General features: G+C 40.4%; 4 protein-coding genes across 5 annotated transcripts; 3 read left to right on the plus strand and 1 right to left on the minus strand.

Annotated features, from left to right (window-relative positions):
* Positions 1–4,733: 4,733 nt before the first annotated feature.
* LOC5519813 (protein FRA10AC1 homolog) lies at positions 4,734–14,165 on the minus strand. The gene is made up of 15 exons (XM_032364813.2): positions 14,114–14,165; positions 13,982–14,034; positions 13,744–13,839; positions 12,767–12,812; positions 12,602–12,678; positions 11,283–11,327; positions 9,445–9,483; positions 9,073–9,157; positions 8,607–8,652; positions 8,458–8,516; positions 8,316–8,370; positions 7,751–7,793; positions 7,269–7,459; positions 6,873–6,963; positions 4,734–6,776 (listed from the first exon to the last, which is right to left on the minus strand). The coding sequence occupies exons 1-15, from the start codon at positions 14,132–14,134 to the stop codon at positions 6,734–6,736; spliced, it is 990 nt and encodes a 329-aa protein (XP_032220704.1). The 5' UTR covers positions 14,135–14,165; the 3' UTR covers positions 4,734–6,733.
* Positions 5,009–7,076, plus strand: LOC125556663 (alpha-1A adrenergic receptor-like). The gene has a single exon (XM_048728737.1). The coding sequence runs from the start codon at positions 5,009–5,011 to the stop codon at positions 6,044–6,046; it is 1,038 nt and encodes a 345-aa protein (XP_048584694.1). The 3' UTR covers positions 6,047–7,076.
* A 55-nt stretch (positions 14,166–14,220) lies between the features above and the next one.
* On the plus strand, positions 14,221–16,039 carry LOC5519897 (ADP-ribosylation factor-like protein 3). The gene is made up of 2 exons (XM_032364819.2): positions 14,221–14,761; positions 15,282–16,039. The coding sequence occupies exons 1-2, from the start codon at positions 14,422–14,424 to the stop codon at positions 15,632–15,634; spliced, it is 693 nt and encodes a 230-aa protein (XP_032220710.1). The 5' UTR covers positions 14,221–14,421; the 3' UTR covers positions 15,635–16,039.
* Positions 16,040–17,812: 1,773 nt separating this feature from the next.
* Positions 17,813–26,663, plus strand: LOC5519814 (arylsulfatase B). Of its 2 annotated transcripts, none has more exons than XM_001639634.3 (11): positions 17,813–17,903; positions 18,446–18,497; positions 18,931–19,027; positions 19,969–20,128; positions 20,256–20,368; positions 22,161–22,310; positions 23,016–23,186; positions 23,524–23,696; positions 23,952–24,230; positions 24,831–25,051; positions 25,448–26,663. In XM_001639634.3, exons 2-11 carry the CDS (start codon positions 18,493–18,495, stop codon positions 25,852–25,854), a joined length of 1,776 nt encoding a protein of 591 aa, XP_001639684.2. In that variant the 5' UTR covers positions 17,813–17,903; positions 18,446–18,492; the 3' UTR covers positions 25,855–26,663. The 2 variants fall into 2 exon arrangements, with proteins under 2 accessions (XP_001639684.2, XP_048584695.1); XM_048728738.1 differs by having other exon boundaries at positions 17,818–17,903; positions 18,934–19,027.
* Positions 26,664–27,023: the final 360 nt, after the last annotated feature.

Here is a 27,023-nt window from a genome sequence, read left to right on the forward strand (position 1 = left end):
TTTGATAGTCGGAGCTACCTTATAGGCGTCTTCAGATGGATGTTTAAAATACAAATATTCTTGCCATAATTTATAAGGTAAAACAGAGTCAAATAAAAAACCTTTAGAACAGCGAAAAGAGATAGAAACGTGGTAACGTCGATGAACCGTTTATTTTGAAGGTAAATTTGAAAAATAGAAAAGAAAAAAAATTCCAATCCCCGTGCAAAATAAAAAATAAAAGTGAAAAAAAAAAAAACACCATCGCCCAGCAATACTAAATTGCCTTTGCTTACCACAAGGTAAAGGAAATGTTAGCGAGCAATTTCGCAACACTCCCCAGCAAGGTATGCGAAACAGACAGTGCTGAATAACGTATGCGCATGCGCGTGTTCTGGCGAAAACAAGCACAATCGTAGTGTTGAATCGTTCGAGTATAGGTACGAAAGGCTGATTTCATTCGCTGATTTGACTAACTGTACAGCATTAAAACTATACTGTACAAAAGATGACAGATTTGTGTGGTAATGAGGGAGTCATAAAGAAAATTAAAGCCTTAGGTTTGGTCTAGTTTTCTCAGCATTCGCGAAAATGTGACAGTTCGCCGGTAAAACGCCGCCATTTCAAAACAAAAAGGCTGGTTTAACCGCGCGAACTAGTCTTGCGTTTTTCAGCACTGTCTGCAAAACAGCATTGCCATTGCTGGTTTTTAGCATCAACGGTCACGTGATCAGGCGAATTTCCTTGTCAGGCTTGTATGCCGATGTAACGTTGTGTAGATTGCGTTAGAATTGTTGAGGACAAGAAGTATTATTATTGACTTATTTCTATTTAAGATAGCACCCTTCAGCATAATGTATGCTGATCTTAGGTCAGTTTAAATAATACAAATTCACAGTTATGGTCAAATTTACATAAAACATTAAAACTAAATCACCAATCAAACAAACAATCTTGTTTTCTGTTTGCCCGCGATTCTAAGGCCATTTTACACGGTTTTGCAGGTTGCTGAAGGGTGAGACACGCTCGAATTTTTTTGTTTGCACATTACAATGCGCCCGCATTGAAATTATAATTCAATAATCCCGAGAAGCGCGTTGATTGGTTTATTTCTTGATATGGTTTTGCAGGTTGCATTGCGTGTTGGAAAAACATGCGAAAAGTGAACAACCAACTTTACCCGTTTGCAACGGGTAAGTACGCCGGCAACGCAACAGAAAATTGACTGCAAGTTACAAGAACAATTTCCTCGCGTAACATTGCCTTTAGAGTATATGTGAGTGGTTTCGCATATTGGTATGTGAGAGCCTTCGCAAACATTTCCTTCGTTTGTCTTCGAGGGGTGGGGGATGTCTTCGGGGGGGGGGGGGGGGGGGTGAGTTTAACATTCCATGAGGGGTGGAGAGGGGAAAACTGATGCTCTTTTTTAGGGGCGGGGGGAGGGGGGGCATAGACGACCGTTTGCTAGCCCCGGCGATCGGCCCGTAAGTAAAGCTAAGCTACCAATGCTATGCTGCCAGTGCTTTGCTGTAAATTGCCACTGATTCTCTGTATCTCTTTGATGACATGGCATATCGGGTAGCAACACTGTGCTAATGAAGGTGTCGGAATCAATACGTTTTGTATCATTTTGCCATGAACAATCTGCTGTCAGGGAGGATTTAAGTGGAAAAATATTCGACATCACGTACTTATTCTCGTATTACATACAACGATTAACATTTGCTATTTAGAATTAATGAAAATAAATAATTGATAAATAAGAAGTTAATCTTGTACCGTCTAGAGGAACACATGCCCATGATAAATATTTTTTTTATGTTGAAGCAAATAAGAACCAATGGTACACGTTTGTGGCCTGAAAACCCCTTCAAGAATAATTCAAACATTTCACACATCTATACGTATTGGCTGTTTTGTCTCACAGTAAGGGTGTTTTTAAAATATCATGCATTCTGGTAAAAATGTATTTTTATTTTAATTGGAGATTATTTATTTAGAATCACTAAATCAACCACACCAACTAAAAACGCTTTCTCTAAAAGCTGCTATCTCACTAAAAACGCAACATAACACGCTAGAACCATCTTAAAAGGAAGGGAAGCTAGAAAATTGATTATTTTTGTCTTCGTTGGGTTTTATTTATCAGAAAAAATGCTTGTAGCCGATAAGTGCCACACGTTCTCTTGTAACCGCGGCTAAAAAATTACACGTCTTTGTTATCATTTGTTTGCTAAAAATCAGCTTCTAACGAGATTTTAATTTTTGCTAGCACTAAGCATTCACGACATATAAAGAGTCACATACATAGCCCGTTTAGTTCCCCTACGCTTTCCTCAGTGATGAACATTCAGACGCCTTTCTATAGTACGGAGCTAAGAAAAAAGCGACACCTCTCCAATTCAAGCGAAAAAAATAATCATAAGTTGGGGTAATCTGTCAATTCATAGCACTCTGTAGCATCCGGGAGAGCCAAATTGACAGAAACATGAGAAAACAAGTCAAAGGGCCGCCGAATTTTACGGCCACTTGATTCAAAATAAATGCAATAAGTATGACCGCGCGAAGCGGTCTACTCACAAGGTAACATCATCAACACCACCTTCAACATCTCTCTGGATCAAAACAAATGTGTTAAAATAATCACCTACAAGGAAAATACCAAAGGTAGTTACAATAATGTTAAATTCATTTTTCCTGTTGGAGGGTTTCATTATTACTGTTTGAGGGTTTCAAGGAAAACAAGGTTTGCGAAAAGCGATAAACGTAGGGTTTTATTTTCAGACGCACTTTGTATTCTTTGGCATCATTGTTTAGTCTTTTATTTTGCTTCTATTTTTGTGATCTCTTGCTAATTTTCATAACCACAAAATTAGTATTCTTGCTGATAGTAATCGGGTGTTATCAAGGTGTACTCCGCGCTAACTCGCTAATTTCCTATTTTCCATCTATCTGATTCAAGGTTTTCATCTGTATGCCTTTCAATGCCATCTGCGGTTATCTGTACACGGTCGCACTGGACTACGAGAACCATATTCTAGAACTGTTACTGTTACGTATTTTCATAATGTATAGACAGTTCTATACTATACTGGCTGATAAACACCATTTTGCAAAGCAAATGTTTAAATCAGCAAATAACATTCTGCCTGATTCTCCCTACAAACACAAAACGCCCCTTCAGTTATGCGAGCCGTAGAAAACCTCACACACACACAGATAAGCTGTCACTCGATGACAAAAACTTTGACTTATCTTTTCCGATTCGTACAGTTAACGATGATATGAAATTTCGATTGTAAAAAGCTCCAGTATTTATTGTTATTATGCTACCGGAGACATTTAGAACTACGGATGTGTGCTCTCAAAGTATGGGGTTAGTATAAACCTGAAAAAAAAACTTAGACATTTTGGTACTAGTATGATGCAAAAAAGCGTATATTTTGCGTCTAAGTTTAAGAGACAACGGTATTTTTATTTTATATGCGTATTTTTGTGAAAAAGGGGATTATAGCAGAACGCTGCTTTTAATTGCACGAGTCGAAAAACCGGATATTTACAAGACAACATAATTGTATCAATAAAAAGGTCAGTGATTTTTGTGAAAACATTGATTGCTCCTCTGCCATTCTCAAAATGAAAACCCTTATTCATTATTGGAATTGTTTGGATCGATTTAGTCTGGGTATGAGACTTTTAGGTAAAATACTGAAGTTATAGAATTCGCAAGAGTATCTTAGAACCTTTTGTTCTACTCAAATTTTTTAATAATAATATGAGCATTAAAACAACGCCGGGAAAATATCATTTGCATCCTCTTTAACCAAAGCTTTTAGATTCGTGAGAAGTTCAAAGGCATGCAACATGTTGTAATTGTCTCTAAAAATGGAAATACTTAGAATGTAGAATGCGATACCCTGAAGCAAATATACGATGATCCTTTGAACCCCTCAGAACAAGCACAGTTTTTTGTCAGTGTCGGGTTCGGCAGGAGTGCTATATACTTAACTTTTCAACTCAGCTATTTCAGGACTAGCAAAACTAAGTACACAAAAATATCAGATGTGTTTACCTAAACAGTGTTTAGATTTAGACGGTCACAGTTTTCTTATTGGCGTTTTTCTTTTTTTTTTTTTTGTTTATTTGGTGACGAAATCTCTCTAGTTATCGTTTCGCACACAAGTTAAGGACAAGGTTCGTTGTTCTATTTGTGGTAAGAAGTGAATTCCCTTGACTTGGCGTGTTGGGGTCTAGTGAATAGGACATATTTTCGTAGCTAAGCTGCCTTAACTCCTCTTTACAGGGATAGACTTGGCTTAGTCAAAGTAAGAATAACTCTTAAAGATCAAATCCGATCCAACGCGATATAGGTTAAAATAGAATATTCTTAAAGCAATCACTTAACCAAGGTATGCCAGGTCAGCCGAACTGTTTCATCCGCATAAGGCTTGATCAGATACGTTAAAAGTTTAAAGATTGTAAAAGTTATGCTTTTTCTGCGTAACTATCAAATATTGGCTTCCCATGTTTCTCTAAACTTTGCTGCTTCGATTTGCACTGAAAAGATACAGGAAGTCTTCATTCACTCAATCTTCTTTGTAAGTACAAACATTTTAAAGAAATACATTCGTTTTTTTAACAGTTCTGTTGCCTTTTCATTGAGGTGTTGTACGCTAGAGAGAGCTCGCCTTGTTATTTTTTCAGCACGAACTCAGTTGACATATATTGCAAACAGCGTCAATATTATCATTCGGTTATATTAACCAGCTGATTTTATTTGTTTTTTTTTTATTTTGTTGCCCTTAAAACCGGATTTTCCATTTCCATCCCATTCATTTATTTATCCATTCACTTGATACATTTTCTATGTAATTACATTGAATTTATATGAAAATGGAAAGGATTCTAAAGGAAGCAAAGCTTGTTATTATAGAATCCTTTAACACACAAACACGATTCACTAACCACAAAAAAACGATCACCATTTTGCTTTTTTGCAGGTCTCACCAGATGACTTCATCATCTCCACATGAATAATTCCACCCCTACCCTGACGGGCGGGCTAGGCTCGCCTCCCCCTGGCACCGTGCAGTTCGTGGCGGCGACATTCGTAGCGATGCTGATCGTGTTCACCTTGATTGGTAACGTGCTAGTCTGCGCGAGTTTCGCGCTCTTTCGCGAGCTCCGTACCATATGTAACTACTTCGTTGTAAGTCTAAGCGCGGCGGACATCCTTGTCGCGTTGCTGGCAATGCCGTTCTGGTGCGCGCTGCAAGTCACAAGCAACATGTGGATGTTCGGATTGGAGCTGCAGTTGTTTTGGAGTTGCATGGATATCTTGTGCGGGACTGCGTCTATCATGAACCTAATGGCAGTATCTATTGACCGCCATATCGCCATTACGATGCCCTTCTACTACGAGACGGTCATGTCACCGATCAAGGCCAAGCTCACCATCATGTTTGTGTGGCTCTATGCGATCACCATATCCTGCCTAAGGCTCGTCCAGTGGCCTGGGAAGCAGGGTAAAGTCTACATGAATATTGCGGCGTTCGCGAGTTTCCTGTGCCCGCTGACCGTCATGGTTGTTATGTACTTGAGGATATATCTAGTGGCTAGGTACCAAGTCAGGCGCATAGGGCGGAACTATATGACGGACGTAAAAGCCGCCAAGACAATAGCTGTGGTGATCGGGGTGTTCGTGGCGTGCTGGACGCCATTCTTCGTCATCATCATCTGCTATGCGCATCATCCGGGATTTAACGTTACCAAGACAACACTTAACGTCGTCAAATGGATGGAGTACTTGAACTCGTGCTTGAATCCGGTTATTTATACATGTTTGAACAGGAATTACCGGCGCGCATTTAGGAAGTTATTGCGCAGGTGCGTGAGATTGCGTGACAGACGCGGATCAAGTGCGTCGAGTTCGACTTTTCAGCGAACAATGCGCCTCGGTTCCATGTCAGTTAGCGTGACGTTTATCAAAACAGAGCCGAATTCGATTACTGGTCGGTTAACAAAGTGCTCTTGTATGCGCCCGAATGTAAGTTCACCCAAGCTGTAACCAATATTAGCTATCTGATGCCTCAACTGCCTGCAATAACTAGTCTCTAGATTGGGTGGACTCGAGTCAGTGGTTTTCATTGTACTAACTGTAATTGGATGTCTTCTCATATTGGCAATGCGTGTCTGTGGCTTTTTAAACTGCGATTACACGGCTAGCAGAGTTTTTCTCCGGTTTGTTTCTAGCAGTTTACTTATTCGTGTCGCATCCTTGTTCTTTCGCGTTTTTGTAGCGTGACAGAGTTCAAGGTGGCTGCGGCGGGAAATCATCGCTTGATGAGGATTCCCACGGTGACCGCAAAAGTAATCTCGCGCATGTTCAAGCGGATTCGATGGTAGCGATGGTCTCCCCTTTAGCGGGGTCAAAATCTCGCTCGACTTGTCGGTTTCTGGGTTTCTTTACGCTGAAAAACACAGGAACGCTAGCTATGCAGGCTAATTCGATAGAGCTTTCGGCAGAGGATTTTCCTGTGGGCAAAAAACAAACGAGCAGAAAAAACAGGGACGCGACACGGAAATACCAAAAACAAACAGGAAGAAAGCTTTTGCTAGAAGGGTATTTTGTGATCTAGTTCGACACACTTTCCTCTTCACTTCTGACGCATTCAAATAATGTCCCCTATTTCTTGTTTTCCATCGAGGAGATGGGCTTCATTAGGTAAAATGGTACCTGGCGTACAATAAACCGCTACAAGAAGAGGTCCTGAAAATAGTCCTCGAACTCCTCGTCCCTGGAAAACAAACGAAATTATGGAAATAGTCCTCAAATTTTTTTTTTTTACTTGCACATTTTCAATAAACAAAATTCGCGATGTAGATAAATGTACCTTGTTTTATCGACCGCAAGTTTGGCCGGTCCCTTCCAGATGTCTTCTCCTGCCACATGGCTCGTACTCGCACCAGACTCCTCTCCTGATTCTGCACGAGAAAAATTTTGTATATGAAAAATCTGTACATATATTTAGTAGTGTCTTTATAGATGGCTATCGATGACACGAACAGTTCAACCATTAAAAAAGGGTGATCAGTCACTATGTTATTGTTTGTATTTAAACAAAAAACAGTCTATTTCAAAGAAACATAAACAAAAACACCTCGTTACTCAGTTCTCACTTACTGCTTGAAAATGCCGATAGAAATGGGTGCGCAGTGTGACTGGGTATTAGGTGAGAGTATAAACTAGCGGCGACACTGGCCTGCTTTAAAACTAGTTTTATCATTGCCTGATTGTTTGTCTTTAGAGCTAGTCCCACTCTTGTTATTGTCGGTGCCACTATCTGAAGAATCAGCGGATTCACTGCTTGTGTCATGCTGGTCTCTGTGGCGTTTTGCTTTCTTTTTATGTTTCTTGGACTTCTTGTCTCTTCTTTCTTTCTTTTTTTCGTTGATTGTTTTCTGTTTCGCCAGTTTCCGCCTATATATACAAATATACCAACCTTTAAAGAATATTCGAGTTGACATTTTATCACACAAGATAGACAGACTGGTGAAGAAATCCCAGGGGGGCACACCTCTTTTCTGGCTATAATCATTACCAGTTAATATTGGATGTGATGTCCCACCAGCGTGGGACCCCCAAAGGGATAGCAGAAGCGGAACAAATTTAAACGCCCCATAAGGGAAAGTAGTTAGTAGAATTTTATACCCTAAAAGATAGAACGGTAATCCCCATCTATTTTTATTGGGAGAATCCCTCTTTACATACTTGTGGTGATAGTTGAGCTTGTAAGAGCAGTCTGGACAGAGTCCTAGGAGATAATGAGATTTAAAAATGCGTTCAGATGAACACCCTTTCTGCCCAGTAAAATAGTTTTGCTATATCTTTTTTTGTAAAACTACAACCAAGAAGTTGAGAAACAAAGTCTATTAGAACGACACATACTGAGAACGACACTAACAGTTTCTTAAACTTCCCAGATAAATTTCTAGATTTTCTAGAAATCTATAGACCATAAGTTCTTGGTCTGCTTCAAAGCTTATATCGCTCCAGCTGTAGTAAGGGAGGCAAAGGCAAACTCAGCGCGAACAGCCGTGCAGAGGCGAATGGTACGAAAAAACAGGTATATTAACCGCGCCCGTTCGTGTAAAACAAATTCCTATCCGCATCATTTTTTAAGGTGGGGGGAGAGGGGGGGAGAGGCAATCCCCCCCTGCCCCCCCCCCCTGGAATTGCCCATGTCCAATCATGCGCTGGATTCCCTGGAGGTTCAAAAGATTAAACAAATAATAAGCAGAATTTACGTAAAGTATGGTATAACTGAAACACTTACTTAGTTTAACAAGCGCATTTTTCTTCTCGTTGTGTTCAATATATGAAAAATTAACCTGTGGAAAAGTAATAATCAGTGTTATTTTTGAAAACTTTTTGTAGGATGCAAGTCAGAGCCAGATTTTCCTTATACTGTACCATACCTCCCAACTCCTTAATCCATCTCGTTCATTACACTTTTTATTTCCACAAATAAATTGCCCTGAAAAAATGAAATGTTTCAAGGGATTAAAGGGAAGGCACTGAAGTCAAAAATATGAATATGCTGTTAAGATATCTTTTTTATTCGAACCTTTTCCTTCTACCACTTCTTTTTCTATTCTCCATCTCATTGCAAACTGGAAAAAAAATAAAACAAAGGATTATTTTTCAGTTGACATTCCTTTAATCAATATTTATCAAACTTAAAGGACTTGTGTAGGCCCAATTACACCGCATTTCTTTGACAGGATGCTGCACATGAACAGCCAACAAATTTAAGATTTTTTAAGACCTAGAATTCCAAAATTTAATACCAGTGCGGACTTGCACAAATACAACACAGCATCCAAAGCATAATCTTTGCTAGAAATTATACACTTTTATTAATCTAGTCTGGAATTTGAGAAAATTAAGACCATTAAAACCTAAAATAAAATCTAAGACATTTTAAGACTTTTCCATTGGAACCATTTTTGAACATGCAGTATATATGCTGCAGTGGATCATATTACCACAATGCCTGATCTGGCTGAAAAAAGAACCTACACAGAAATTACCTTATTCTCTTTGTATCTACTCAAGTCCGATATGCAGTATTCTTTAAATAGTTTGTCATAGTATTTTCTGGCAAGCTGTTTCTCCCTGTTGAACAAGAACACAATGTTACACAGGTTGCTCTCTAGACTGGCTAGAGAGCACCCGGCTGGTAAATGCATTTTTCTCTGTATTTCTCTGGACTGCTGTACAGAAAAGAGGCATCTGCTAGCAGGGAGGCCAGAGAGCCACAATAGCACCAGGTTATTGTGAAGTGCTTAAGCTTCGCTCTCCAAGCAAAGAGTCTAAAATTTATATTAGAAAATTAAAAATTGGCTTTTGATAATCATTTAAGTCCTTTATGGTAACAAAGAAGGTATGTAGTAGGCAAGTACCATGTTAGGTTAGTGTCCTCATCTTCATCCCACAAAAATCTGAAATACAAGAAAATAACTTAGCTGCCAAAGTTGAACCTAAACTATCCACCCCTAGATTACATACTTCTGTCTCCTTTCCTGGGGGGGTGAATAGGGGTACGTAAATCCGCCGATCCGCTACATTTTCCGGGCAAATCCTTGGATCCGCAGATACTTTTTGATCCGCATGGTTTGACAGATAAACAATAGCATCGACCGAAATTCATGTAAAATCTGAAATTGGACCATCAAAGCAGCCAAAATCCGAAATCCGTGCCAAATTGTTGACAGATCCGTGATCAGCCAATCCTCTGAAATAATCACCAAAATCCGTAATCTGTGAGCGTTTCGTTGCTGAATCCGCCGATCCGCGAACCTATTCATCCTCCCCCCGATCCTGGTCTCATGTTTTTCACTTATTAATTCTTAATAATATTAAAATAATTCAGACAGATCATTCCCACTCAAACAATGTCTTAGATCACTTTTTGCAATAATTTACTGTATGATAAACAGAGTTGTCCCACAGCACTGGCTGCTAGAGGATTAACACATTGACCCCTCAACCGGCCTGGACCCGCTTTGGGAAGTACCCACAACCCAAAAAATTCATAAATGCAAAATAAACACAACAAGATGAAGATACTCAGGCATCAGTCTAAGGGATAAATGGTCTTGAAGATATGCATCCAACCAAGGTGTTGGCAACTACTCTTAAGCCAAATAATAGCACAGGTTCTTTGACAAATTTCAAATCGAACAAGGAAAGAAAAGCAGAATCACCCCTCTCAATAAAACGCTCAAAATACCACACAAGGGAGAGAGATCAGCAAACACAGCTCAAGACACGAATAGATACCTTTATTCTGATCCTCCAGGTACATTTCCATGGCCTCAAAACACAATGTCCACTCCTTGAAGGCTTGTAAAACCACGAAGATGCCTTTACGTATTGCAAAGAATTCTGGGAGATCCAGGGGAAAATTCACGAGAAGAGGGCCAGTCAACACTCCTCTCCCCAAAGTACGATGGTTTTTTTACCCCGATGGTCTTTTCACCCCGAAGCCAAACAAATCAATTTTAGGTCATACAGACCCAGAATAGCAGTGTAAACAATTTTTGAATCAATTTGGTTTCAGAAAAGACAGCATTTAGGAGAGCTGTGGTGATTCATTAGAAAATTATTTTCTCATCCAGGCAAAGCCAAACAAGAAAAAATCATCATGAATCCACCTTTGCTTGCAAATATCCATAAGCAAAGCACTCAATTATGCTCCAAAAGACTTCATGATGTCCTAAGACACTCTCCTAATATGCTCATAGCTGTATTTTTGATGAAAAATACAAGCAACCATCAACTTGTGCTGGCTTCAGCAGAATGACGAGGGATTAAAAGTGGGGACCGCAAAGCACTGTTGGAAAGCTTGGATACCGCTGACTAGGTGCAGCTGTGTTTGACTTTGACGGGCTGTATAATCAGAATAGGGGGGCAGGTATCTGTTTTCAGTCTGTTTTTTGTAAATTCAGCTTAAAAATAGGCAGGAGTCAATGGGTTAAGCTAGAGGGGAAAAGACCATTCCATATGAATTACTTTACTTAATTTCATACAATATTTAGCCAGGTCAATTTCAAAGTCGATTGATAGGCTTAGAAACAGGAATTTCCTTTTTTGTGATATGTAAATGCCCCTTGGCTAAAAAAACAAGTTTGACACTACCAAGTCACAGGATGCAATTCATGTAGTATATGTGAGTGGTCAAAATGTAAAGTTATACTGAATGAGTGAGTATTTCATGCATACTGAAACTATATGGTACCTGTGTTCTTGTTTTATTATATCATAATCTGTCTTGTCTCTGGAGCTGAAAGTTGATGATTTATACCACAAACAAAGTAAATAAAAACATTAAAATGGATAAATATCTTATGCAATCTACTACTAAGCTTGATTAGTCTGTGATAATTGGAGAAAATAATCAGTCAAATATGTATATAATTTATCTATTTAGGTTTCAATCAATCAATCAATCAAGTTTATTTAACCAAATAATAGTATAATCATTATGATAATAATGCAAAAAAAAAAAATTAGTGATGATGAGGAGTCTACTAAAAGCACAATGCTTATGAGGTGTAGGCCCCTGTCGCAGACTAAGTAGCGTCTCTACTAAAATATGAATGTTCTTGATTTGACTAAGGAATCCTTATTATTAAATTTACACGTGGCTGATTTGATGAAATAAAGTAGAATCATATCTATAAATCAATAGCTGCTTTTTGAGAGAGGATAATGTCCTTTACAATCTTTTTGAACATATTTATTGATCTGCATTGTTTTGCTTGACAAGTGAGGTTGCTCCAGATTTTTGGACCCCTGTACGAAATTAAAAATTGGCCCCTTCTTTTTTTCTAAGAGTTGTGCGATAGTCACATGAATTTCTCATGTTATAGCTGTGGATTGTATTATTTCTTTTAAAAAAGTTATCAAAAGTCCCCGGTAATTGATTATTATCGAATTTATACATGAATAATGCAGTTTCAAGGGTGTTAATGTCATAGACCGTAAGAAGCCTTTCTTGTTTGAATAAGGGCTCAGTGTGACTGAGGTAATGAGAATTTGTTATTATTCTAACACACCTTTTTTGCAAAAGGAATATTCGTTTTAAACTTGTGTCATAATTACTTGCCCAGTTGATGTTTCCATAGTGTATGTACGGATGAACTAATGTAAAATATAAAGTTTTTAGGCTAAATTTAGGCAAATAAAAGTGAAGTTTATTCATTATTCCAACATTTTTAGTGATTTTAGTTATGACATGGTTGATATGCGACTTCCAATTTAATTGACTATCAATGATGAGTCCTAAGAATTTGGTTTCATTTACCATCTGGGTCGGTTCGTTGTTTATCTCTATTTTGGTTGTGTGTTTCGTTCTTCTTTTGCTGTTTCTGAATATAATATAGTTTGTTTTTTTAGTGTTAAGTGATAATTTATTTGTCTTAAACCATTCTGTTAGTTTAAAGACTAAACGACTTCAAGGAAATGTGATTATAATCTAAAGCCTGGTTTCCAAATAATGTACTTAATTGACTAAAGCCAACTAAACACCTTTATCTCTGGTGATGTACTACCTACCAATCTCGCTTGTAGTGCTCCACACCAGGTCCATAATACAGTAGGTAGTCATTAATCATCTTTTTATGACGGGAATACTACTTTAGGGTTAAGGTGCATCCATGATAACTGCTTTCAAGGTTGTGATCCATTAAAATTGTATTTCACAAATTCTGAAAAGGATACAGCATCTAATCCCAAGAAGTGAAATCTTTGGTTCTTTCCTTCCTCTCTAAAACATTGACAAGAAATATAAACCCCAGTTACAATGGACTACACTATATTATTATGCAAAGCTTCAGCCTTTTGACATAAATGAATGGTTTCACAAGCTGAATTGTCAGATCCATGATGCTTTGTGCACACTTGCTGTTTCCAATGTGGCAAGTGCTTCATGCTAATAGTCATGCAGGTTTTCGCAGGAGACTCCCAGTTTTCCTGGGAGACTCCCCGCTTTTAGCTTAACCACCCGGCAAAAACATCTAAACTTCCTATACATTTACTGTAATCTCCAGGGAAAATTCATTGATAATTTCTTATACAATAATACAATAATACATATGGTTCCTGGCACACCGGCAACTCAGAGTTTCATGCTATGCAATTGTCAGGCTCTGGTGTTGCCTAACAGTTCAACTCCCCTTTATAGTTCGTTGCATAAAATTTGTTCTCATGCTGGCATTTCGTTAAATATATGAAATGGTCGATAATTCAGCATGCTAAAGCATACAACGGCAGCCCGTCACACTGCGAACAGAGCTAGTCATGAAATGCCGGCATGAGAACAAATTTTATGCAACGAACTATAAAGGGAGTTGAACTGTTTGGGAACACCAGAGCCTGACGATTGCATAGCATGAAACTCTGAGTCACCTGTGTGCCAGGAACCATATAATTATTGTATAATTATGCTCTTCTGACTTTTAGTCACTATCGAGCACGCTTGACCTGGCAGAACAAATGTACCTATATCTATTGATAATTTCTTATACAGTTCTTGTATTTGAAGCACAATCTCCTGTTTTTTTGTTTTGTTTTTTATTTAGCTTTCGAGGTTGGCAGGTATGTAGTGACAAGCCCACCGAGAAGCCTAGGGACAAGGCCACTTTAAAAAAAATAATAATAATCTAACTTTCAAAAACATTTCGGGTTTCTGGACCGACCTGCTGTATTCCGACATGACCATCGTCTTGGATGGGACACTTGATGCGGCATTTTGCTTCCTTTTCAGCCCAGACAGATTATCGTCCCTCCATGTTCTTTATGAAATACCACAGTAGTTAAAAAGCATTATAAGTACTTATACTACTACAAGCATTGAAAAAATATAAGTATAAGTTAACTACTATTTTTCCAGGACGACTAATAAAATAGTTTATCTCCGACAGCGACACAACTTACTTTTTTGTTTCCGATTCGTCGAACTCCGAACCATAATCGTCTCCATAGCCAACCTAACGTTTGAAAATGAATAACAGAATGAATAACTGCACAGAAATGCAAAAAAAAAATAACATTAATCTTCGTACTAACAACCGACAGTCTATCCGCCATTTTGTTTCAATAAAACAACAGGGTAACCACTACAATAAAGGTTATGGAGCGATGGGGTACTAATGGGTTTCCTGTGGATAGGAACCTCTTGGACGCCATTTTGTTTTAATGATTTGTGGAGGATGCGCTCTGCAAAGTTGTTTTCGAACCAAGTTTGATTAGGGCAACCAACGCTGTGAATCTTTGCTCTCTGCATACAGGAAGACAACACAGCATCTCTACGCTCTGCTGAAATCGAGGGTCTAGCTCGAATCGCATACATTTTTTATATTTTTGGCGAGAAAATAATGTCTTATTCCAACATGTTTCGGGAACTTGGCTTGGCGCGGAAGATCGGAATTATTGCCCTCGGTGGAGCTACTTTAGCGGCGACTTCTTACGGCCTTTACGCTCTGTACAAAGAAGCAACAAAGCGACAAGAAGCTGACGAAGAATGGGAGGGGAGTGCTGGAAATTCAGTACCAGAAAAAAGAATTCTCGTGTTGGGTTTAGATGGGTCCGGGAAAAGCGTGTTCCTGTCAGCCTTATCTCAAGGCGACTCAAGTAAACGTCCATCCACGACCAAGACCGAGGGATTCAACGTGGTTTGCTTGACTACGGATGGGCTCAATTTGAATATATGGGAAAGTATGTATCTAGCAAGAAACCTCAAATGTTGTACTTTATGTACAATTGTGTGTTTTGTTCGATCTTTTTACATCTTTTTATTGCCGGATGACAACTCTCAAAACATAAAGTCCTCTCTCTTTCCCTGAAGTACTGTATCGGTTTCATCGGATATCAAAATACATTATAGCTTTTTGCTTTATTTCCTTGACATGATTGTTCCTTTTCTACGGATTGTGACTTTATTTTTGGCAATTATATTTTGAGATAATTGAGTTAACGATAACTTAATTGTTGTAATAATAAATTTTTAATTAGTATATTGCCGCCATACAATAATAAAGAGATCAAAATTAGGGACCAACAATTTAATATGTGACAGGGCAGTTTTTTTTACAATTTTTACTGCATGGATGAAATTTATTGTATATTTGGTATCCGACTGTAGCATGCATACTGCACTCTTGCATGGAAACAGGTGCATATAGTAAATATCCCTAGGGTCCTTTTTTAATACCATGTTTTTTTTTTCAATTTTCAGTTGGAGGAGATGAGAAGTACAGGGCATACTGGCCAAATTTCATTGCCGACACACAATTACTGGTTTACGTTGTAGACTCAAGTGATCCAGACAGGTTTAATGAGTCTCGTGACAACCTCAAGTCTCTTTTGTCAAACTCGTTACTAAATGGAGTTCCAGTCCTGTTAGTGGCTAGCAAACAAGACCTACCTGGTGCACGCCAGCTGTCAGAAATAGTGTCTGTCCTTGGAATCAATGAAGACTGGGTGTCCGATGACCATAAAAGTGGGTGTGTTGCCATTCAAGTCAATGATGATGGACAGACGGTTGGATTTGATGTTGCTCGTCAGTCTATGTTAAGGCTTTGTAAATGACACTCCGTATCTATGACAAGTTAGCTAGGACAAAATGTCAGTAAACAGCTTTTTGCACAAAAAGTAGCACGCTAGTGGTTTCCTAAACTGTGTATTGTAGAGTAGCATTTGTAACATGGTGCAATTATTTAGTTCAAAGACTATAAGTATAGGTTATTCTTTAGACTTGGCAAATTCATTGAAAGGTATGACATCTTCAAAGGCTGTACAACTTGTGAGCTGTCAATATTCACTTGAGGGATTATGTTAGTTTATCATAACATATTGATTGACTGTACATAATTTGCTTGTAGTTAGTATTTAACCAACTTTAAAAACTGTAGCTAAACTGTATTTTCTGTATTGAGGAAACCATTTTTTGTTGAGCAAGTTAAGTAAATAAAAATATGTTGGGAAAGCCCTTCACTCTTGTTGCAGCTGAATTACGATTCAGACGTGGTCGAGTTGAAGGCTTAGGAAGGCGCCTCAGGCAGCTGCCATACAACTCATGTCTAATCATGGATCTAATGTTAGGTAAAAACTGGCTGGTTTTGAGTAGGTAGGAAAACCGGAGAAAAACCCTCGTAGCAAAGGCGAGACCAACTAACTCAACTCACGTTGGAATTCAAAATTTCACCGTTATTTCATGTTACCGCCTACTGCATAGCTGCTTGTTATTTTTCTTAAAAAGGAAATAATACACCAACACCAAATAAGGCCGTCGGAAAGGGACATAAGCAGGCCCGTACCCAGGATTTTTCTTGGGGGGTGCGAAATCCGAAAAAGTGGACCTAATATTTCCGGGGGTGGGGGTGGAAAGGGATTTTTCTGATAAAAATCTGACCACCCCTTTGCAGTATCTCCACGGGACGTTAATTGACGGTATGCTACATACCAGAGTGATTTAGCTGATACTTAATAGTATTGTCTACAAATAAACCTTTTGCTTTTCATTAACGAGAAATACGCATTCATTTTAGCCAAAATTACAAACATTTACGCCGATGTACTGTCATTTAAGCGAAAGTAAAATCATTCGAACTAAAAGGAAATACATTAACGAACTTTACATAATTGAGTGCATTTATTTTGCATGTATGTGCATTATTAGGGCACAAATAAACGATAAGTAATTAAATAATTATTTTAGGATATTGTTTGTCATAAAGGGCTTATTGTTTGTACGGAGGCGCTAAGGTTTGTAAGAAGCATGCAAATGACTTTCACAAAATACTATTGTTTGTACTTGCTGTAATAAAAATGTTAATGAATATTTCGTTTACTGTATTGATTGCGCGGTCTTGTATTATTGATATTTTGTTTGTGTTATTGTTATGTATCAACGCGCAAATAAAAATAGATTTTTTATTCCTGGTTGTCGAATAGTGTAAATGAATGTGAAGAAAATGCAATTGTGTGCACTCAATTACGCAAAGTTCGTTAATGTATTTCCTTTTAGTTCGAATGATTTTACTTTCGCCTAAATGACAGTACATCGGCGTAAATCTTTGTAATTTTGGCTAAAATGAATGCGTATTTATCAGTAATGAAAAGCAAAAGGTGTAATAGCACGTCTATTGAGAACCGAAAGTGGACCTTTAGCCGTTGTCGGGGGGTGGGGGGTGAGTTCGCACCCCCTGCACCCCCCCCCCCCCCCTGGGTACGGACCTGATAAGACCAAAAAGAAAGGCTGCGTTAGCACCCCCATATCTAGTGAAAAAGCCGAGCTTTGACCGTAGCGATTGCTTGCTGCAAAAAAGAGCAGTCGAAATCACGCCGCCATTTTATCCTCCCGCTCAATGCCGAGTCGCACAAGCATCCATTTCAATCGGCTAATTGAACGAGTAACAAGATATATTCAATCAAATAACGTATCGGCCTTCATTTGTACATGGGTATATCAAAGTTTTCTTGCGAATAAACCGGGGTATTATAGTATGATAAACAGTAACAAAGGAGTGGTTGATCGACATTCTTAAGCTATCTAAAAATTTGATGATGTTTTTGATGATGTGTTTGATGCAAGGAGCAAGTGCCCATTGGTATCAAAATAAGGAAATTACAACCGCCTTTTTGTGTGGTTTGAATGAACATGTCTAAATAATCAAATAGTATGGACGGGTCATTTAATATAATTGAAATGTCAGATTTTTTATTGTGGCAACATTGTTAAGCGATACGGGTTGATCCGTGACGAGAGGTACCTGCTAGAATGCCATCTATCGTATCGATCAAGTGTGAATCTTCTCCCCTTATAAAAATGAAGGGAAGAAACCCGATATTGATAAAGGTAAGCCTTGTTTTTCATGACCTTCACTCAATATAATTATCATTAATCTCGAAAAAAAGCTGTCTCTAAGTTTCGAAAAACGTAGTTTTCATTTTTCGATGATGATTTATTTTGATGGCTTTGCCGTTGCTATTTCAATTTTGGTCGTTAGGTACCCAGTGAGTATTGAAGGGTGTCAGTAGGATTGTTAAGAGAAACCAAGGAGGTAAAAGGGGGGGTGGAATGTTAAAAAAATATTAACCCCCCGCCGACATCAATGTACACATATGAAATAGCCACTTAGATCAATGATTGCTTGACTTGTTATGTTTGTTTATTTTCTTTTGCTTTCGATTTGTATAATTTTTTCCACTGGGATGTTTCTCACCAGTTGCCATATAATTTGTTATTTTGAAGAGTTTTGCGGTGGATTGAAGCAGAGGGAGGCACAATGGAGTTGAGGGCTGGGAAACGAAAACTGAAAAAAAAACAATCACTAAGCCCAATTTTGTTATGATACCTTTCAAAATAAAACAAAGTGTTAACTAATATATTGGATGTAGACTTCTTACAGATCTGACGAGGCTGTAAATGTCGATGGGTTTGCTTTATGAGGTAAGAGATGATAACGCATCCTGCAATACAAGGACAGACAAAGAAGGCCCGAAGCCAAGGGTTTGCTGCAAAGGGGGTTTGGGGGGGGGGGGGGGAGGGGGGGGTAAGGGGAGCAAGAAGGTGTCATATGCACGTGAGTTACCGGACAAAAAAGAACAAAGGCTTTTTTCCTCAGCCAATGACCACGATTTGTTTTCATCTCTGTTACTTTCTACTATTTAATGGCCTTTTTATTTCGTTTTATTTACGGGCTCGGTCTTATTGCGCATATAATTTGCCAACAAGCAAATGCGGACTGGGGTGCGCGGGCCAGCTTCTGGAGCTTGAAGACGGGGTGAAAGAGAGGATACGACCGTCAGGGGTGTAGCCTCGCCTCTGTGGCGTTATATCTCAGTAGCGCTTATCTGACGCCCTGTTATTTGTTGTTCAACAGCAGTATCACTGCCTTGGCACTAGTCCTACTCGGACACATATGGCTCGCACAAGCGCAGAACAAGCCGCATATCATTGTCATCGTAGCAGATGATCTGGTAAGAAACAGAGGGCGTCTCCGGTCGAGAAAGGAGGAAGAAATACAAATAGAAAAGGCCTTTCATCCCCAACCCCTCTTCGTTGGTTTTTCCGATGTGTTAGACGTGACGTACTGTGACCCTGAACATGACAGGTGCATCCCCCCCTTCGTTGGTTTTTCCGATGTGTTAGACGTGACGTACTGTGACCCTGAACATGAAAGGTGCATCCCCCCTTCGTTGGTTTCCCCGATGTGTTAGACGTGACGTACTGTGACCCTGAACATGAAAGGTGCATCCCCCCTTCGTTGGTTTTTCCGATGTGTTGGACGTGACGTACTGTGACCCTGAACATGAAAGATGCATCCCCCCTTCGTCGGTTTTTTCCGATGTGTTGGACGTGACGTACTGTGACCCTGAACATGACAGGTGCATCCCCCCCTTCGTTGGTTTTTCCGATGTGTTGGACGTGACGTACTGTGACCCTGAACATGAAAGGTGCATCCCCCCTTCGTTGGTTTTTCCGATGTGTTAGACGTGACGTACTGTGAACCTGAACATGACAGGTGCATCCCCCCCCTACGTTGGTTTTTCCGATGTGGTGGACGTGACGTATTGTGACCCTGAACATGAAAGATGCATCCCCCCCCCCTTCGTTGGTTTTTCCGATGTGTTGGACGTGACGTACTGTGACCCTGAACATGAAAGATGCATCCCCCCTTCGTTGGTTTTTCCGATGTGTTGGACATGACGTACTGTGACCCTGGACATGAAAGGTGCTCTGAGTGTTAAGAGCAGCAACATAGGGCGTGCACGTGCATGATAAATACCCAGGCCTCGCACGTACCCATGTTAAGGAAACCAACAGCCCTGGTTTTATCTTTCTTGAAAGCGATTGCTAAGTACCCTGCAAATGTCTAGGTTTTCTTGCTCCATTGATATTTATCTTTGAGCTCATCTAGGGATGGGATGACGTCAGTTTCCATGGCTCGCCCCAGATCCCTACGCCCAATCTGGATTACCTGGCAACACGTGGCGTGATTCTAAATAATTACTACGTGTCGCCCATATGTACCCCGACACGCGCCTCGCTCATGACCGGCAAATACCCTATTCACCTAGGTAACTATGGCAACTGTCACACATTTACCACATGACCATGGCTCATATACGCTTATGTTTTTTTTTTCTTTATAAACACTACGCAATTTAGACCTGGACTTCAGTATTTGGGTTTACGTTTTTTTAGGTATGCAGCATTTCGTGATCTACGCTGCTCAACCGTACGGCCTACCCTTGGGAGAGATCACTCTGCCCCAGTACTTGCAGATACAAGGGTACAAGACTGCTGGTATAGGCAAGGTAGCGTAACGATGGCGTGTCACGCAATACAGGGGTACAAAACTGCAGGCTTAGGCAAGGCAGGTTTCAACACGAGGTTCCGTCATAAAAGGGAAAGCTCCTCACACCCCCGGGTTCAAATTTGCAATTATAATCAGAACACTGCTACGCTAGCAGTCACAAATAATAGGTCTCCTTTAAGGTTGCTTATCTCTGAGCCTCGGTAGGTTGGAGTAAAACTATTTTGAACAGGTAACAAGTGATTTGCTGTCCACTCACGTTTTAGGTGCAAAATTTTAAATTCTGCGCTGTTCGTAATCTAATGAATCTGCATAAATTATTATCGCGCTGTGATGAAAATGCTCGTATTTTAGAGCACGCACAGCTTGGTATAGCATCTTTTACTATAAATAGGAAGATTTTAGGTGGACAAGTCTAGGAATGATATTTAATTTGGTTTAGAACATGAAATATGAATTAAGCGCTCAGAGAAATTGTCCTGACATGTTGTCTCACTGACGGCTTATTTATAACTGATTGTTCTTGGGCCCGTGGGGGGGAGTAGCTTTCCCTTAGCGGAACCTCGTGTTTAAAAAGGAGCGTCACACAATACACAAACAAAAAACTTTAGGCATAGACAAGGTAAGGTTACATTGGGGTGTCACACAATACAAGGAAATAACACCGCAGGCATAGGCAAGGTAAGGTAACGATGAGCGTGGTGAGGGCTAACAAGGTGACAATGGGCGTAGCGCGGGTTAAAAGGGTAACGATGGGCGTGGCGCGGGCTAGCAAGGTAACGATGGGCGTAGCGCGGGTTAAAAGGGTAACAATGGGCGTGGCGCGGCCTAACAAGGTAACGATGAGCGTGGCGCGGCCTAACAAGGTAACGATGAGCGTGGCGCGGCCTAACAAGGTAACGATGAGCGTGGCGCGGCCTAACAAGGTAACGATGAGCGTGGCGCGGCCTAACAAGGTAACGATAAGCGTGGCGCGGCCTAACAAGGTAACGATGAGCGTGGCGCGGCCTAACAAGGTAACGATGAGCGTAGCGCGGGCTAACAAGGTAACGATGAGCGTGGCGCGGCCTAACAAGGTAACGATGAGCGTGGCGCGGCCTAACAAGGTAACGATAAGCGTGGCGCGGCCTAACAAGGTAACGATGAGCGTGGCGCGGCCTAACAAGGTAATGATGCATATCAATCAATGGCTGTCGTTTTTCTAAATGGTCTGAAAGAGCCTGGGGCGAGCGTGCGGGAGACCTGTGATATTCTAAAACGTTAGGGACTAGGCTCCATTTCCAAGATGGCTGCCAGCAAAATCGTAGTAAACACGAATTCCTGCAAGTTTACGTGGAAATTCCCGACTTACAAAGCTCTAGAGCCATAAAAAAGCGAAATAGTGATTGCAGCAGACTCCCAAATATGGTATGTAGTGCCTAATAAGGAAATGGCCGAGCGAGCTAGAAAAACGACAGTTTTTAAAACAAGATTGACTGATATGGGCGTGGCTCGGGCTAACAAGTATGGATTGGCTGCTTAGAAATGTGCGAATGGCTATGTGCATTTGCTAAATTATTTTGTTATGTCCCTGCCCTGTTTTCGCATTCTTAGCGATAGTTTTTCTTGCAGGTTGGTGTGTATAAATTTGGTAGGATTTTTATATGAAAATATATTAAATATATCATGGTTAATCAATATTGATTTTAAAAATAGTACAGTTTAATTTCTTTTGTGCCATGTATGTAACACAAGTAAAGTGCAATAAATATTGTTGAGCTAAATGTAAGGCGAACGACTTTGTTATTTTCTAGTGGCACTTAGGATTCTTCGCCAAGGAGTATACGCCTACCTACCGTGGCTTTGATTCCTTCTATGGTATGTGGTCGGCCAAGGCTGATTACTGGAATCATACGTCCTTCGAAAACGGATTCTGGGGGACGGATATGAGGAACAACATGGAGGTAAGTAGAGCACTTGACAAAGGCAACTTAATTCTTGTGGTCTTAAGTTACTCATCCTTTCGCTTTAGTATTGCATGGGTCACACATCCTCGGGTTCCGCTTTTTTGTCAGAGAGGGGAGGGGAGGGCAGTTCTTGGTTTTTCGGAGGTGTAGGATGGTAGAGTGCTTCCCTTGTTATGGGATTAAAAAAAAACAGCAAACGATACTCCGTGAATTTGCGTAAAATTGACGTGAAAAATGATATCATTTTGTGATTTCTAACTTTCGGTATTTTTCTGACAAAGTTTTTGTATACATCCCTTGACCTGAAATCTCCTAGCCATTCAAAGCGCGCGGTAAAATGCAAAACTTCGTCTTGGCCCAGCCCCCATAGAATGTAGCTGTTACAGCTTGTCCCGAACCAGCCCCTATAATAACCTCTTTCTAAAGCCAATCAAAGCACGCAGGCGCGTGCGCGTGCCCTTCAGCTAAGGGGGGGGGGGGGGGGGGGGGGGAGCTGCGCAGTCTAAGGTATCATAAGATTTCTTTATAAGAAATGACCAGCTTTTTGGCCGCCAAGAGGGGGGGGGGGGTGCGTTAGAATGTAGCTACTTTATAGTTGGTCTTGACACAGCCTACGTAACCTCCTTTTAGCCAATTAAAGCGCGCGTTTAAATGTAGCTATGTTATAAGTCGTCTAAGCCAGCCTACATCAACTCCTTCTAGCCAGTCACTACTGACAAGGATAAATACGCGACAGAGGTGTTCACACGAGAGGCCCTAAAGGTAATAGAGAATCACAACAAGTCAGAACCCCTGTTCCTGTACATAGCGCACCAAGCGCCGCATTCAGCGAATCCCCACGATCCTCTACAGGCGCCGGAAGACAAAGTCAAGGTACTTATCCTATTGGTAGGGTAGGGGAGGGGGTTCATAGCGCACCAAGCATGGCATTCTCAGCCAATCTCCATTATCTCTACAGGCGCAGGAAGACTGGCAATCCTTTGGGGAGGCGGGAGGGGATATTATTATTTTTTTCTTGCCTTATTTCATCTTTGTCTTGCTTTTTTTATTTGGGCCGGAGTGGGTGGGGGATATGGGAACTGTATGCAAGCTCGAGTTTTTTTAGTAAAAATGGCTAAACCTTAGCCCCTTACTCACTCATAATTATTAGCTATCCGAGCTCGTATCAATGCTATCTGGTTATTATATGAAGTCAGTATTTGTTCGACAGAAATTTTCCGGAGTGATTGACAAGATTGAGCGCCAGCAGTACGCTGCCATGGTAACATGTGTGGATGATTCTATTGGAGAGGTTTTCCGTGCACTCGAGAAGAACCGGATGCTGAACAACTCTGTCATTCTTTTTACCACGGATAACGGTGGCGCACCTCATGGGTTCAACAGGTAAACTAGAGCATCAAATGTTAATTTTAGACTTGCCAACAATAGACTGATATTCATTCTTGAAAGGAACTTGGCAAACCCCATTCCTGATCCATGTTTAAGTATTTTATATTAGTTCGTGGCAAGACAGAATAGTTTAGTATATAACTCGAAGGTGGTTCATACAACAGCACCTTTTAGCATCCCATTTTTTTTCCCGGTCCTTAAGAAAAACGATCTCGTCTTCAAATGAACCGGTTGTTTTGAAATTGACAGGAACCAAGGCAGTAACTACCCTCTCCGCGGTGGCAAAGACATGATGTGGGAGGGAGGGGTAAGGGGGACAGCCTTCATCTACAGCGACCTTATCAAGCATAAGGGGCGTGTCTCTACTGATTTGATTGACGTCACGGACTGGGTGCCAACGCTTTATTATCTAGCAGGGGGTACCCCCGGGTACTTGGAGCCTCATATGGACGGAAAGAATGTCTGGGAGACGATTTCTAATAAAGAACCCTCTCCTCGAAAAGAAGTTTTACACAATATTGACCCGTGGTATGTACACGAGTATAAAAATGAGACACCACTCGCAGTGCTTTCTCGTTAAGCATGTCGAGTACCTGTGTGTGGAATGTCACTAATGGTTTTACCAGCTATCTTCCCTTTTACTTTTTTTTTCTTTTGCCGCTTACGTTTACCAAGTACGACTAAAAGTGTTGGACATGGAAGTCTTAACTTCTCTTTCGAGTAAGATAAGGCTTTCACTCTCCCCCAGTGTTCCAAGTGTGTTGAAAACTGACTCAGATTAGTTCTAGGCGTAACTTTTTAGCCATACAAGTGGAGCAGTATAAGAGTGGTTGTTTTCAACACGTGTGATTTCCACTCATCTTACACTGTTATATTCTATGCGTAACTTCTTATCAATACAGTGTGTAAAAAGGCACAAGCTTAGTGGTTGTTCTCAACACACGCGATTTACACACTTGATGCAATCAACTCGCACTGTTGATGACAATATATCTTGTGGTCGCTTGAACAAGCCAGAGGAGGGTGGACACGGGTCACGTGCATCGGCTCGGCCAGTCAGAACAAGCCAAGAACAAGCTATAGTGATAGTCATGCTCAACACAAATGACTTTACTTATTGTTTTAAAGGCGTAACTTCTCAGCCATACGAGTGGAGCAGTATAAGCTAGTTGTCGGTCAGGACGACACGTACGCCGTTGGGTGGCACCCGCGCTACGATGGCAAGCCACTCTCTAGCCTGCCCAAGCCCCAGACCTTACCCGGCGCAATTGTAACGTGTGCGACTCGGAATAAGAGCAAAATATGTGACTCTAAAAATGGCGCTGCGTGCTTGTTTGATATCGAGAAAGGTACGAAGCAATTATAAGCACAGTCACTGTTTCTCCGATCTTTGAAGTGAGTAGAAAGTAAAAAGCCTATATGCAACCAGGCGCTTACCTAGGTGGTGCTTAAGGGGCACCCCTTCACCATCGGTCGCCAAAACTACTGAGTATTTTTTTATTATCCAGCTGAAAAACAATCGACATAAAAATTTTGTTATTTATTTTATTTTGTTATTGCTTAATATAAACAAATGCTTGCTACGCAGGCTATAATTTAACGTGATTCTGACTGAGACTAGAACCCCACTGCACTTGGGTGTGTAATATTGTTATAGCTTGTAAAGAACGCCCCTCTCCGGACCATCGAAATATAGTAAACGCCCTGGCGATCATTTACGGTCACGTGCTTTGTTTCTGTTTTAGATCCATGCGAGTATCACGACATTTCCAAAGACTACCCAGAAGTCACCGCAAGACTACAGAAGCGTCTGCAGGAATTCCGCGATTCCATGCTCAATGTGTGGTACCCCCCTATAGACAAGAATGCTGACCCTGCCAAATACGATGGATTCTGGTCACCATGGCGACACTTAGGTACCGACACGAATTTTCTTAACGCACTTGATGACATCAGGCAACTATCTAAACTGGAAAAGAACCCGAACTTGGTTAACAACTATGATTCTGATGCAACTTTGCGTCGATGTGAATCAATGGAATCTTGTCAGGAGGAAACTGGACCTTGGATCCGGCACAAATATTATCAGGAAAAGCGAAGTGACACTCCCCCACCACCTGGCTGCCGATTTAAGTTCCATTATTACGCCTAAGCTTTATCAGATATGATAGATTTGATCAGATATTGACTTGCCACTTAAGCTGCAATATCATCTGTTTACTTCCGGTCAATTACATAATTATTTCTGATTATTTTATTCAAAATTGTAAAAGCAGTGAAAGTTTCTTCGACCATATAACTGATAATTTACAGGGGATTGCCTGTAAGATATTATAATAATTTTAAAATAGATTCTTATTTGTCGGTTGAGGTTCCCATCGGCCCGATGGGAGCAAACTTGTGCAATTGGCGCTTTTATGTGCGTGCATTAGAAATTGATGTAGAAAATAGAATGCGAGATCAGGGGTGGATCCGGACCTCTTTAGGACACAGATCTGATGAAGGAGGGGGCACTCCAATATTAAAAATCATATCTAACATATTTCTTTAAAAAGTTGTCATTCATTCCTCCTGGTCTGGAAGTCCGGCGACGGTCACCACCAGTCATATGTAGTTAAGGCGCTCTTCTATGCTTCAAAACAGGACGCACCAAAATACCACCAACTTTGTGCTTCAACACAAAAGATGTCACGTGTATCCCGCGGTAGGGGGCTAGGCACTATAACAGGTGCATAACAGGTATACTCTCAAGATGCTAAGTTATTTGAATACCTTTGGGAGTATCGCTAGGTTTAGTGTCGTGGCGAGTGCTACCTAGCGAAAACGTGATAGACAAGACCTGATCTTTGTCTCACTTTTGTTGCCATTTATGGCAATAAGCAATACTTGGCGATATGACTGCTATTGTTATGCAAGTTAGCCGAAAGTCACTTTGAAAATAAACAAAATCTTCTTAAAACAGCTTTTTTTAAATGTTCTCAATGATAGTTTGCCAAATCTTAAAAAGAATTATTGCACATTAAACAATGGAAAATATCTTTGCTGAAGAACTATTTCGACAACATTTAAAAGGATCATTCAAGCCGTCGGTAACGTAAAGACTTAATTACCGAGACTGAGCAGCGACGAAGCACACCTCTCTAAAGAACAACAACAAATTCCCATACAAAACACCAAAAAATTAAACACAGAACCTTTTTTCACTCTCTTAGCAGGTTAGGGGGAATATTGTGTATTTTCTGTTACTGAAGTGACTTTTCTTCCTTTTCTCTAAAAATATTTCTAAGCCACAAGAAATTCCATCTTTATCCCCGACAGTGT

The sequence above is a fragment of the Nematostella vectensis genome, chromosome 6, assembly GCF_932526225.1.
Source record: "Nematostella vectensis chromosome 6, jaNemVect1.1, whole genome shotgun sequence".
In the NCBI taxonomy this organism is placed as follows: domain Eukaryota; kingdom Metazoa; phylum Cnidaria; class Anthozoa; order Actiniaria; family Edwardsiidae; genus Nematostella; species Nematostella vectensis.

Excerpts from the sequence above, each read along its gene's own strand:
- LOC5519813 (XM_032364813.2), bottom strand. The coding sequence starts at position 14,134 with ATGGCGGATAGACTGTCGGTT. Across the intron at positions 13,840-13,981 it reads GACGAATCGGAAACAAAAAA|AACATGGAGGGACGATAATC; the intron begins GTAAGTTGTGTC and ends TATTTCATAAAG. Across the intron at positions 7,794-8,315 it reads AAATGCGCTTGTTAAACTAA|GACTCTGTCCAGACTGCTCT; the intron begins GTAAGTGTTTCA and ends ATTATCTCCTAG.
- LOC5519897 (XM_032364819.2), top strand. The coding sequence starts at position 14,422 with ATGTCTTATTCCAACATGTTTCGGGAACTTGGCTTGGCGCGGAAGATC. Across the intron at positions 14,762-15,281 it reads CAATTTGAATATATGGGAAA|TTGGAGGAGATGAGAAGTAC; the intron begins GTATGTATCTAG and ends TTCAATTTTCAG.
- LOC5519814 (XM_001639634.3), top strand. Across the intron at positions 19,028-19,968 it reads TCATCGTAGCAGATGATCTG|GGATGGGATGACGTCAGTTT; the intron begins GTAAGAAACAGA and ends GAGCTCATCTAG. Across the intron at positions 23,187-23,523 it reads CGCCGGAAGACAAAGTCAAG|AAATTTTCCGGAGTGATTGA; the intron begins GTACTTATCCTA and ends TTTGTTCGACAG.
- LOC125556663 (XM_048728737.1), top strand. The coding sequence starts at position 5,009 with ATGAATAATTCCACCCCTACCCTGACGGGCGGGCTAGGCTCGCCTCCC.